Source organism: Ahaetulla prasina, chromosome 2, assembly GCF_028640845.1.
Source record: "Ahaetulla prasina isolate Xishuangbanna chromosome 2, ASM2864084v1, whole genome shotgun sequence".
Lineage (NCBI taxonomy): Eukaryota > Metazoa > Chordata > Lepidosauria > Squamata > Colubridae > Ahaetulla > Ahaetulla prasina.
In genome coordinates this window covers 8,134,213-8,148,430 of record NC_080540.1, presented here as the reverse complement: position 1 = coordinate 8,148,430, position 14,218 = coordinate 8,134,213, and the positions used below count along the sequence as shown (strand labels likewise).

Sequence of the window (14,218 nt, the reverse complement as noted above, 5' to 3'; positions counted from 1 at the left end):
GAAAGAGTTAGGAGACGCCCTGTCTACCTGCGTGACTACGTAGAGAGATAGCATGTAAATATTATGTAAATAGAGGTACAAAGCGTTCTGGGAGGGAAGGAGTGTAATGTATTTTGAACTTCGAGAGGGAATTTTGGGCGGGAAAATTGCACGTTGCTGATTGGTTGAAGCCTCAGCCAAAAGAGTATTTAAAGAGGGGTTTTTGCCGTTTGTCTTTTGCTTGGTCACAATAAACTAAAGAGCTGTTGCCACTCGTTGGTCTCCTGCCTCTTCATTGCCCGAACTTAACAGATGCCTTAGGCAGAAACAGGACAAGCCTGTTTTTTGACCTCCTAGGATGAGATGGCAGTCAGATAGGCAGCATCTGCAATTAGAAAGCCAACAGCACAAGAGCTCCATCTGTTGGAGCTAAAAGGAACTGAAACCATTGAGTACTGTATTGCTAGATAGGATGGGAGGAGAGGAGAAGCGCAGATGAACTTCCTCTTCCGGATCACTCATGGGAGGAAGGTGGTGTGCAGAGTGTTATTTGTGCTCTTCCAAGGATCAAAGCATCAGATGGAAGGTGAGTTAAGGACAGGTTAGAGGAAAGACCAGAAGCAGGTTGGCCTGTTTGGTTTGGATGCTGCCAACTGGTTAACATTAATGATGGTCACACATCCTTACAGATAAAGATTAACAGAATTGGAAGGGACCTTCTAGGTCATCTAGTCCAACTCCTTGCCCAAGCAGGAGACCCTACATCATTTGGCAGTCCAATCTCTTTTTGAAAGTTTCAGTGATGAAGCTCCCAAAACTTCTGAAAGCTGTTCCATTGGTTGATTGTTCTCACTGTCAGAAAATGTCTCCGTATTTCTAAGTTTATTCTTTTGTGCATTTCTTTAGTAATCCTATTAGTACCTTTAGGGTTTCCATTTCTGTGGGGTACAGTTTGTAACCTTTTCTTATACAGTTTGTAACCTTCTATCAGTATCTTTTCATATCCACCAAGTTTCTGTTCATATCTACCTTCATGTTAATAGCAAGTTCCCCAAACTTTGTGCATTTGTATATAGGCACTTGAGGTCTTTATATTGGTCTGTGGGTATGCTTCCTATGTTTCCTATTTGGTATTTGAGTTTGTCTTCCTTTCCATTCCTCCTTACCTCATTATTTGACTTGGTTTCTAAGGATTTGTGCTTGGAATTAAGTCCTGGAGATCCTAAAGATTGGTCATCCTCCCCCCTCAATTTTAGTTTAACCCCCCCGATAAGTTGAGCCAGTCATTTTCCAAAAATATTCTTCCCAGTCTTCGTGAGATGCAGCCCATCCCTTGCCAAAAGCCTATCATGAAGGTAGTACAGACCATGATCCAGGAATCCAAAGGTTTTTTGGCGACACCAACCCTTTAGCCAGTTCACTTCTAGAATCCTTTGTTATCTTACCAGGTGTTGACCTTTCGTTGGCAGTACAGATGAGAAAAACTACTTGTGCATCTAACTCCTTAACTTTCTTGCCTAGATGCTTGTAATCTCTCAATATTGTATTCAAGTTCTTTTTTGTTTCATTCATCCCTACATGTAGCAGTAGAAAAGGATAGTAAACTGTGGGCTTTATCTCCACTTTGGTCTCATCTGTCTAAGGGACAGTGTTCCAGAAGTTTTGTGATTTGTTCAGATGTAACTTTGCAAATGCAAGTGTTTCTGCCATGTCCTTTTTAGAAATCAGAGGCTTTCTCCTGGCAACCCTACCAAACGAACCATACTTGTTCAGTCTTTGTCTAATTGTACTGTCATGAACTTTAACACTTAACATGCTAAATGACGCCTGTAGAGCCTGAGATGTAATGCTTGGATTTTTTGTAATTTCTCTGAGCATTGCACTGTCTGAACTTGGGGTGACTTTGCTGGGACTTCCACTCCTGGGAAGATTGGCAATTGTCTTGAATGTTTTCCATTTGTGAATGTGGAATGTAGAATGATGGTCTTTAAATTGTTTGGAAATAGACTTACAACCCTTCCCAGATTGATGGGCAGCAACAATTGCTTCTCTAAGATCCCCACTGATATCTTTACTCTTTAGCATTTAATTCACATCGCAATGCTGGAGACCAGGAAACTCCTACAACTTTGGCTTTTATAGATATAGTCACATTTGCTGATGATAATTGATCAAGGGCATTTGATCAATAGCACTGGCTGCTGCGTTGCCTCTTCGTACCTATGGAAGAAGTAAGAGTGTTTTTAGTTTTTCATGTCTCTGTTATGGCTTTGTTTTTGTAAAAAAAAATGATGACATGGGTATAATGTGTCATCTGTTTTTGTTCATCTGACATTATAGTTACCCATTTTTAAGAACTGCTAAGGTCTGGATGATTTTTACTATGTCATGATATGTAAAATCATAGAACACAAAGAGGGTGTACTTTCTTTTTCACATAACTGTATTTGAAACTTTTGCACATAAACTTTTGCAGGGCTGAGAATTTGTGACTGACCTAAGTCAACAAGTGAATTTCATGAATGAATGGATATTTGAACTTGGATCTCGGTAGTCAAATGTCACAATTAATGTAAGAGATTATTCTACCATTGTGGAACTGCTTTTTCATTGTAATGTATACTTTTTTCACATCTTCTGCAACCTTTTTACAAACAATAAAAGCTGCATTTTTATTTGAATCTTACAGACAAAGATGATGCTGATAAGATCACAGTGGACAACTGAGAATAACAAGCAACATTGAAAAGCAAAGCAAAAATAAAAATATTCTCCATTTTCTTCAGGAAAAACCACACAATTCACCTAGCAGGTGAAAGATAAAGGAAAGAAAATCAAGAACAGATTTCCAGCTGGAAAATGTAGAGTATGTGGAACTCAATGGTACGTTATACAAAAAGGTCAGGGGAGATTATTTTTCCATTTCAGAAAAAGAGGTAAATATCTGGAAGTCAGTGTGGAGGAAAAGCTGAATTGGATAGTTACATAGGGCAGATAATAATGCAGGTCTTGCCCTGGAAGAAAGAAAAGGGCTTAAATTAAAGCACCCCTAAACAAGGGATCACACATATTTTTGACCTTCTCAAGAATATCAATGGTGAAAAAGCTGCATAGATGTGCCTATTGTGAGAAAAGCAAACTTCTAATCACAAGAGATTATGCAGGGGAGAATCCACTCTGGAGAAAAGCAAATACAAATTATCTGAATGTGATAAAAGCTCAGGTCAGAACAGCTCCTTTTTCGTTAATGGAAAGACCCACAAAGGAGAGATGCCCTACAAGTGCTCCCAATGTGGTAAATCCTTTAGCGAAAATGGCAACTTGCTGATACACCAGAGGACCCACATGGGAGCAAAGCCGTATGACTGTCCTGACTGTGGGAAACATTTCATTGGAAATTCCGACCTTGTGAGACACCTGAGGACACACACAGGAGAGAAACCCTTTGAATGTCCTGATTGCGGGAAAAGTTTCAGTCACAATTCCAATCTGATAAGACACCAGAGAACTCACACAGGAGAGAAACCCTTTGAATGTCCTGACTGTGGGAAAAGATTTCGTCAGAATTCCTGCCTGGTGAATCATCAGAGGACTCACACAGGAGAGAAACCCTTTGAATGTCCTCTTTGTGGGAAAAGTTTCAGTCGGAATTCCCGCCTGGTGAATCATCAGAGGACTCACACAGGAGAGAAACCTTTTAAATGTCCTGATTGTGTGAAAAGTTTCAGTCAGAATTACAAGCTAATGAAACACCAGAGGATTCACACAGGAGAGAAACCCTTTGATTGTCCTCTTTGTGGGAAAAGATTCAGTCGGAATTCCCACCTGGTGAATCATCAGAGGACTCACACAGGAGAGAAACCTTTTAAATGTCCTGATTGTGTGAAAAGTTTCAGTCAGAATTCCCACCTGGTGAATCATCAGAGGACTCACACAGGAGAGAAACCCTTTGAATGTCCTGACTGTGGGAAAAGTTTCAGTCAAATTTGACCTGGTGAATCATCAGAGGACTCACACAGGAGAGAAACCCTTTGAATGTCCTCTTTGTGGGAAAAGTTTCAGTCAGAATTCTGACCTAGTGAAACACCAGAGAACTCACACAGGAGAGAAACCCTTTGAATGTCCTCTTTGTGGGAAAAGTTTCATTCAGAATTCTGACCTAGTGAAACACCAGAGAACTCACACAGGAGAAAAACCCTTTGAATGTCCCGATTGTGGGAAAAGTTTCAGTCAGAATTCCCACCTGGTGAGTCATCAGAGGATTCATACAGGAGAGAAACCCTTTGAATGTTCTGATTGTGGGAAAAGTTTCAGTCAGAATTATAGCCTGGTGGAACATCAGAGAACTCACACAGGGGAGAAACCCTTTGCATGTGTTGAGTGTGGGAAAAGTTTCAGTCACAATTTCAACCTGGTAAGACATCAGAGAACTCACACAGGATAGAAACCCTTGGAACGTCCTAATTGTGGGAATATTTTAGCCAGAATTCCCACCTGGTGAAAAACCAGAGGACTCACATAGGAGAGAAACCATATGTGTGCCCAGAGTGTAGGAAAAGTTTCATTAAAAATTTCCACCTCATGAGACACTGGATGCCTCACACAGGAGAGAAATCCTTCAAATATCCTGTCTATGGACGATCTTCAAGTATAAATCTTCTCTTATTTCCTACAAGAAAATCCACATGAAGGAAACATTGATGAGTTTAGAGAAGGGTTGAATTTCATTTCTAATCTCTCATTAGGAATATAAGTGACTAATTGACTATTTTAATTCTGGCCTCATTCTTTTTACTCAAACATGTCTCAGGATTAGACTTGTAGGTGAATGAAAATGAAAAAGGGCTAACTACCTGTTTCTGGTTAGCAGCAGCAGTTTTTGGATATTTCATTTTTGCAGAAGTAATGGAATTCCTCAAAAAGGCTTTTGGGTGGTGTTTTTTGTATATCGCTTATATAATTTCCACAGGTGGACTTTCCATCTTCTACCTTGGTGTCCTCCAGATTTTGAGTCCCAGAATTCCGCAGCCATCTTATTAGTAGTCTTCTAGATACAATTGTAATGGGACCTGCCAATTATAGTTGCATGTTGCAATGGTTTTTAAGCGAGATTGCCTTGCTTAACCCTCCCCATCTCCTTCTCTCCCTGATGAAGCTGTTAAAAATATTAAAAAATATGAATATAAAAATATTCAAGTCATTAAGAAATATTCAAGTCATTAAGCAGAACAGTGACTACCTCAGGGTTGCAGGAATGTCTTGGAGATCTACTACACCAACTTTTGGGTTCCTACAGACCTTTCCCTCCCCACAGGCATTTCCTACTCCCACTGGAACCCTGCGATCATTAGGGCTTACTCCCACCTCACCAGGCATCACAACCTCCTCCTTCTCCATATCTTTTGAAGACCACTGAACCTCATGTTGGTGAAGGAGGGTAAGACATTTGTGGGCTGCATGACTGTGTCATGAAAGCAGCCGTTATTTTGACTGTGCCTGGGATTCATGTCTAGGCCATGCGGTGGAGTTGTGGAAGCAGCCACCATTTGCCATGTCTGCCTCTGTCAAAATGGTGGCTGCTTCTGGGTCACTATCACGTGGGACTGGGACAAAGTGTTTTGTTTTGCTACCTTAACACTTTGTAAACTGTGTTAAGGAATTGTAGGTGCACTGGAAATGGGATGAGGTACATGGGAGATCTCCAAAAGGGCAGTATCCTTGGGCTACATGAGAAATAGACAAGTACTGCTTCTGCCAATTTTGTGCTGCAAAAAAAGCGAATTCAGTCCTAGGCTGCATCAACAGAGGCATAGAAGTGATAGAGTTACTTTACACTGTGCTGGTGACAGCACACCTAGAATAGTGCATCCAATTCTGGTCACCACGATAAAACCAGCCCCATGATGCTACGATTCTATGAATTTAGAGGCAGTTTAGAAAATAGGTACATAGTAGCCCCATAAACGTGTTTGCGCTAAAGGGACTTTTTTTAAAAAAGGTTACTTTCTTCAGAAAATTAATATACAGTACAAACTCCAAAAACAGAAAGATTTTTTTTCAAAAGCAAAACAAGGATAGACAAAACATTTAAAAGAAAAAATGTGCATTAAAAAGGACAAAAACAGATTTACATATATTACCAACCCCCCACTTGAATATTCATAAATATATTGGAGCAATATTAGTTTCCTACCCTTGTAAAGCAGCCCAAAATTTATAAACTTCTATTCACAACCAATTCGACGTTCATCTATATACGATACGTAAAGGCATTATAATTAACAGATGAACCAACAACAAAGTTAAACATCAAAGCACTTTGTTAACAATCTACTATTCCGTTTAATTTGTATAAAGTTTAGAATGGCTTATTTACCATAAATCACCAGAACCATTGTCTCTGTTTTGTCCAGGATGAAATATCTTTGTTTGATTCTTATTAATAAAACTTCTTCTTAAAATTTAAGTTGAGAACAATAAGACAACAGTTGTGTCTTATTCCCCCAATCCTTTGGTGGATCCATTTAACATTTACAGCAAACAAGATGGTCAGGAACACAGAAACATCGTGAGGTAAATCCAAATAGCATAAAGAGCACACAGAAGAAAAAAAGCGGGAAAAATGGGAAACTCCCCCTTTGCATCTACAGCAACCAATTATAGCGTAGATTGCCTCATGTAAGATGTTTTAATGGTGTTGTCATTAGGTCAGCTAAATTATTTTCTGATGGACAATAAATTATGTCTATTACATTTTCTTTCACTGCTTCTCTGACTTTACATTATGTCAACACGCTTCCTTCTGGTTTGTACGCCCACCTGTTGTCATTTGTACACCTTTTGTGTTATCTTCAAATACTGGTATAGCTCCTTTCACTTCAACATCCAAATCCTTTACTAACCATATATACCATGTCATCTCTGAAGAGAATTGAAGACAATTCTGATAATGCTATGAATTGTGCTGCAGCTGTGGAAATGACAACTGAAGTCCGTTTTCTAGATTTCCAACTAGCTAGTATGTTTGCTGACATCATAACAAATCCTGACATTGACTTTGTCTCTTGTACATCATAAGCCCAAATACTGTCTACAAAGCATTTCAATTCCAATTCACTTGATGGTTGTAAATGCAATCGTAAACCCATGGTTCAATAGCAAATATTCTTTTAATTCCTAACCAATTTTGTTGCATAGGTTGTTATTTTGTAATAATCTTTATTCAATCTTTTTCCATTTTAAAACCACATTTCCACTTTTACAGCTTTCAGTTATTGGCATCAATTCTAATTACATATTTTCCATTTATGGCCTATTATTTTATACATTTATGTAGTTTTTATATTTATACATCTAGATACCTAAAACCTTTTTCTATGTTATAGAATTGTTCACCTTTAATATACGTTTTCTAAATTCTAAATTCTTATGTATTAAATATATATATTTACACAGCCCCTTTAACATCATATTCATACATTTATACGGTTTTCACTTTAACATAATTTCTATGTATATTCTATACATTAATTTTACATCTAATTTCTAGCCATTTATACCACATGTTCCAGATTTTATAGAACTCTGTTTTCTCTCTCTCTTTTAACTCCATAGTTAATTTATCCATTTCTGCACACTCGAGCACCTTTTTTATTATCATTGTGTTTGATGGCATGTTTTCCTGTTTCCAGTTCTAGGCAAATGTGATTCTGGCTGCAGTTATGATGTGGAGTATGATGTATTGAATCTTCTTACTTGTATTTCCTTTTATGATACCCAATAAGAACAGTTCTGATTTCATCTCAATTTTTTGTTCTGTAATTTCTTCTAACCATTTTTTAATTTTCATCCAATACCTCTTAGCTTTTAGGCATGTCCACCAAATGTGGTAGAATGTCCCTTATTCATGATTACATCTCCAACAGTTTGCTGATTTGTTGGAGAACATCTTCGCCAGCCTTGCCGGGGGTAGATACTACCTGTTGTGTAGGTTGTTATGTGTAGCAGGTTAAAATGTTGACTGAATTGGTAATATCTGGCCACAATATGTGATAAATACTGCATAACAGACCTCCTATGACTGCCGGATAACGTTCCGGATTATAAATTGTTCTATTTTTGATGGTTTGAAAATCTGGTATCATGGGAGTTTGCACACTTTCACAACTTTCCATATATTTTTAACAATTGTTCTATTTTCTTCTGTTGACTTGGAATGTACCCTCTGTCTTGTAATTTCTTTATTTGTACCCCAAAGGAGTTGTACGATGAACTATTGCAGGAACTGGATATGTCTAGGTTAAATGACAGGCCTGGGAGCTCTAATAATTGCCTGCAGAGCATTCTGGGGAACAGACTGGTGTATAGATGAGCCAGGTTGGTTCGGCTGCAGCAAGGCTTCAATTGTTCGACTAAAATGCTCGCATGGAGAGTTTCTGTTTAGATGATAGCAGTCTTTCAAAGTTTGAAAGAGTGTCACATAGAAGAGAGGTTTGACCTGTTCTCCAAAGCACCGGAGAGCAGAAAAAGAAGTAACAGATGGAGACTTATAGAGAGACCCAAGCTAGAACTTAGAGAAAGTTCCTGTCTGTGAGAACAAATGGAACAGCTTGCCTCCAAAAATTGTGGATGCTTCATCACTGGAGGTTTTTAAGAAGAGATTGGACAGACATTTGTCCAGAATGGTACAAAGTCTCCTGCCTCAGCAGGGGATTGGACTGGACGACCTCCAATGTCCCTTCTAACTCTTATTATTCTCTTATGGACCTGCTGTTTTCTTGGCAACAATAACAGACTGATCTGCCACTGGTTACACTTCCATATCTAATCAACCAGCATGGTATTTCCTATTGGTGCCCCATCCATGTATTAACCAGTTCAACTGTGCTTAAGCCAGCACTTTTTTAAAAATACTAATGAGGACTTTTGGGGATGTTCAGTTGTATAGGTAGTCCTCACCTGCTACTTGTTCACTGAGTCTGTGATTATGAAGATACAGGAAAAGGAATTGCACCAATTTGGGTTCTGCCAACCAGTACATATTTATGATGGTTGCAGCATCCCACACTCATAATCCCCATTTGTGACCTGCCCAGCTAGCTTCACACAAGCAAAATCAGTGGGGAGGTGAAATTGAATTTAACAATCCACAGTGATTTGTTTAACAACTGCAGAAGAACAGATGTAAGTTGGCACTGTCATGTGACATCATGCTTAATGATCGGGCCACTTAATGACACAGATGCCAGTCCCAAATGCAGGCAATAAGTTAGGACTACCTGAATGGGGATGCACCAGAGAGATTGTGGACAGTATTTACTGCACTTATTTGGAGCTGAGGACTACCATGGGCAAAACTGGTGCTTCAAATCTTGTAGAGACTTTAGGCATCATTTCATCAATTAAAGCCCCCACATCTCTAAAATTAGCTCAGATGGCTTGACTTCAATCTTTTTGGGACATTTTTTCATGCTGAAAAAGCATGGATTTCCCATATATATACATTTGTAGGTATGTGCATTTGAATTTCTGTCTGTATGAATATATTTCCAGATATATTCGTTGATAACCCATTGCAGTACTAAGAATTTATGATAGAACATAGAACATAGAATTTTTTATTGGCCAAGTGTGATTGGACACACAAGGAATTTGTCTTGGTGCATATGCTCTCAGTGTACATAAAAGAAAAGATATGTTCATCAAGGTACAACATTTACAACACAATTGATGATCAATATATCAATATAAATCATAAGGATTGCCAGCAACAAGTTATAGTCATACAGTCATAAGTGGAAAGAGATTGGTGATGGGAACTATGAAACAATTAATAGTAGTGCAGATTCAGTAAATAGTCTGACAATGTTGAGGGAATTATTTGTTTAGCAGAGTGATGGCCTTTGGGAAAAAACTGTTCTTGTGTCTAGTTGTTCTGGTGTGCAGTGCTCTATAGCGTCGTTTTGAGGGTAGGAGTTGAAACAGTTTATGTCCAGGATGCGAGGGATCTGCAAATATTTTCACGGCCCTCTTCTTGATTCGTGCAGTATACAGGTCCTCAATGGAAGGCAAGTTGGTAGCAATTATTTTTTCTGCAGTTCTAATTATCCTCTGAAGTCTGTGTTTTTCTTGTTGGGTTGCAGAACCGAACCAGACAAGAGAGAACCCCTACAAGTGCTCCCAATGTAGTGAGCATGGCAACTTTGTGATACATTAGAGGACTCACACTAGGAAGAAACCGTATGAGTGTTGAGATTTTGGGGAAAGTTTCATTAGATAATTCCCACATCATGAGTCACCAGAGGATTCACACAGGAGAGAAAACATTTGAATGACCTGATCGTGGGAAATGTTTCAGGAACAATTCTAACTTGGTAAACCATCAGAGGACTCACACTGCGTTTTTTCCCTGGTGGGCTTCTCATGAAATGAACCGAATAATGAGGGACACCACACAAGGTTTCCTCGGGATGAGAGCGCAAAGTCAATCCAAAGCTCCCTTTTATTATAATTCATGCAAGAGGATACATACATGTAGCATCATGATAGGTCAGCGAAGATGCATGTACAATAAAACAATATATATGATTGGCTGAGGTGCTGCCTATTCAGTGAGTGCTAAACTGAGATAGATACCTGCTATGATAGAAAATGATTTCTGTGTTATACCTCTGCTGGTACCAGTGTGTGCCAGGGTCTTCCCAAGGGCAGAGATTCCTTGGGGATGAGTCATAGGCAAGAGAGTATAAATACGATTAAATAAGAGACAAAAATTTACATGGTCCGGCTGCAGTGGTCTGCCATCTAGTGGTCAGCCATCTAAACAACCTGCACGTATAATCTCTACAATACTGTTTTGGAAACTGCAGGCGCTGTTCTATTTCCACATCTCCTCTGTTTTTGTTCAATCAAAATAGTCCTGTTCAGTATAGCAGAATTCACGAGTTGTATCTGCACTCAGGTGACTGATGTTATTCTTTGCAGGTTCCATGCTTTCCAGCGGGAAGGGAACATTGTGGTTTATCAGGACAGTATTAGGTCCTAGTGGCGCCGGTGGTACTGCAGGGGTCTGGATAAGTTTGATGGTAGGGACGGATATGTCGACCAGGGACCCACAAGGTCTCACCGTTGATTTGGATGGCAGCGTAACCTCATCCCCAGGTGATGAGTTCAGCAGGACCTTTCCAGGTGGGGTCAGGAAGTCGTTTGAAGTACACCAGTGGTCTGGATGTTGCTGCTGACAGAAATCTCAAATACAATCCTTACATGAATACATAAAACAAGAAAGAACCAACTGTCTTCTGGGAATTGAAAAAAAGTCTTTTGATCGTTACATGTTTACTCATTACATGTCCATTTCTTTATTGGGAAGTTCTGCTCTTTTGGGAAAAGCATCTTGACCCATGTATTCGACTTCCACAGGTAGGAGTCATCTGCAGGACTAAAGGACATGAGAAGGGATCCCCTCCTCCTCCCTTTCTGGGTGAGAAAAGGCATTTTTGGAGGATTAGGGAGGGGGCCAAGGGGGAATAGATATCTTGCAAGTAGAACTTGAAAAGAAACAATAACACATCAGCATTAAACAGATAAACTGGTACAATATATTCCCATATGAGAAAAGGTAGCTGGATTCACATGCTTCAGGAAGGAGATGAACAGGTAAAATCATTTAAACAAAAGTACAGAGAATAAAGAAAGTTGAAATCTGTTCTTCACCCTGTCTAGGTAGCCGGTCCATCCTGGGCCTCTCCAGCACTTTTAAAATTCATACCCACACAAAAGCAGGGACAAAGAAGAGATGACACAACTTGGGGAAGTGGTTTACACACAAATCTCAGTTTTGTTTTTTAACAAACGTACTATGTGGAAGACAGAGAAAAAGACAAACAATCAACAAAAACCCAACTCCCATCCTTTTTATTCATGTGTGGAAGTTGTTCACTAACAAATCCATACTATCAAAAATCACATTATATCTTAGCAAAATCACCATTTGTCTTACTTGCTCATACTTTTCTAACTCCTAACATTAAACCTTTATTTCAGCTTTATTAATGCCTCAAGCTGCAAATTCAAAACTTGACTGAACAAATTAAATCCTTCACAGTGCCAGCATCTGATCATCCTCCTAAATCTCTCTCCACATCGTGTAATTTTCTAACTTATCTCTGAAATAGTTCCTAAAACAGGGCACATCTTGTGCTGCTAAAAAATAAAAATAAACAATACAAACAGCAAATAGGGGGCGCCTTGAGTCTGATTCAAAAAAAGGCATTTTGTAAGCTTTTGGGTGAGTCTTTTTATGTGGAAAACCTGAGTGCATTTTTTCAAAAAACAGATTTGTGCTTTTAAAAAAATGCACCCGTACATAAGAAGATAGCCATTTGTCTGAAATGCTGTAGGGTTTCCTGCCTGAGCAGGAGGTTGGACTAGAAGGCCTCCAAGGGTCCCTTCCAACTCTTATTATGTATGTTAACAGCTTCAAAAATACAAAGCTAAATGACACAATTTGAGCCAACTCTGTGCTTTGAAAACATTTATAAATTTAGAGGTTTAATCAGGCAGTTTAAACCTCAAAAATTTCCAGAAAAAAGAAAAATTAAAAATTAAAATCAAAATCAAAATTGTATGGAGGGTTAAAAATTAAAATCAAAATTGTTTTCAAGGTGGAAAAGAAAATATATCTGCATAGCTTTTATGCAGATGAAAAAATACCAAACCAGTGAAAAGCAATGCTTCCAGAGAGCCTAATTGTCCCTCCCTTCTCAGACAGGCTCAGCAGAGAAGAAAGAAAAAAAAAATGGAGGGGGGTGAATGGTTTTCCCCCTTCACCTACCCCCTCCCCTGGCTCAACAGGGAGTGATGGGGGGGTAGTTAAGATGAGCCAGTGAGGACAAAGAGAAAAAAAAATTCCAAAAGTCCACCCTGAGGAGGGGGAAATGGCTGTTTTCCAGCCCCTCCTTTTCTCTCACCCCCCCCCCAGCCTGGCTCAACAGAGAGCGAGGGGGGTGGAGGTTAGGAAAAAAAATTCCAAAAGTATCTCATTGTAGTCAAGCTGCTTGCAAAAACACTCTCATGCATACAGGTACACACACACACACAAGTTGCAATCAAGCAGCGTGCAGAGACAATTTCTCACACATGCACACATTTCTTGCAAATCCAAAAGACAACACAGAAATCTCACACCTTCTCAATGAGTTTCTCTGCTTGCACATACACACATTCCATGCAAATCAAACATCACAATTCTTATGCAGGTCTGGAAATGATTGCACACATACATACACACGCACAAACACCATCAAACAACATTTACAGACCTGGGGAAGTTGTCTCTTTAAATCCTCTTCCCTTAAGTGAGAAAACTCAGCAGTTTAAATCATGAATGTGATTGTGGATCCTTTTGACCGCCTTCTGCCACCAATAGCCTCCCATCGACCTGTGTGTTCCCATAGGGAGGGCCTCCTCAGGGTGCCGTCAGCCAAACAATGCCGACTGGCGGCTCCCAGGGGGAGGGCCTTCTCTGTGGGGGCTCCTGCCCTGTGGAATGAGTTACCTTTGGGGCTACGCCAACTCCCTGACCTCTGGACCTTTAAGCGTGAGCTTAAGACTCTCTTATTCCATCGGGCAGGGTTCGCCTGATCGCAATTTTAACATGGGTGGTTTTATTAGGTTTTATTTTATATTTTATTAGTTTTAAATTATTGGGCCAAATTTTGAATTAGATTTTTAATAATGTTCTTAACGTTTGTTTCTGTGCGATTTTATCTTGGCTGTAAACCACCCTGAGTCTTCAGAGTCTTCAGAGAAGGGCGGTATAGAAATGTGAGAGGGAGGAAGCAGTGGGAGGAAGCAGTGGCGGCCCTGGCAGCTAGCTGGGTGGCTTACTGGGCGGCCTGCGGCTTGCCGGGCTGCCGCCGGCCCTTTTTGGCGTTCTGGCGGCGGCGGCGGCGGCGGGGGCCTCTGACACCTTGGGCCCCCTTAGATCCCCGCCCTGATGGAGGAGGCTTCAGTCGTGGAGGAAGATGGATGATGGGCGACTTCGGGGGCGAGGGGAGGAGCCCCGGAGGAGTTGCGCCCAATGGAGATCTGGAGGGCCTATCGGGCCCCCGTCGGCCTTGTTGGCTTGCTGGCGGCGGTGGCGGCCTGGCTTCTTCGTCTGGCGCGGGCGTGGAGTGACTGGCGTCCCTTCCTAGATGGGGGGGACGTCGGTGGCCTCATGCGGCGGCGATGGGAC

The 14,218-nt window shown here is 40.3% G+C and overlaps 1 protein-coding gene and 1 pseudogene across 1 annotated transcript; both read left to right on the top strand.

Annotated features, from left to right (window-relative positions):
* The first annotated feature begins 293 nt into the window (after positions 1–293).
* Positions 294–14,218, top strand: part of LOC131193108 (zinc finger protein 658B-like) — a 172,399-nt pseudogene continuing 158,474 nt past the window's right edge.
* LOC131189582 (zinc finger protein 180-like) lies at positions 3,250–7,785 on the top strand. Its single transcript, XM_058165764.1, has 2 exons — positions 3,250–3,338; positions 3,907–7,785. Exons 1-2 carry the CDS (start codon positions 3,250–3,252, stop codon positions 4,421–4,423), a joined length of 606 nt encoding a protein of 201 aa, XP_058021747.1. The 3' UTR covers positions 4,424–7,785.

Bases quoted from the DNA above. Each gene is read 5' to 3' on its own strand.
- LOC131189582 (XM_058165764.1), top strand. From the start codon at position 3,250: ATGCCCTACAAGTGCTCCCAATGTGGTAAATCCTTTAGCGAAAATGGC. The intron at 3,339-3,906 runs GTATGACTGTCC...AATCATCAGAGG, and splicing joins ACCCACATGGGAGCAAAGCC to ACTCACACAGGAGAGAAACC.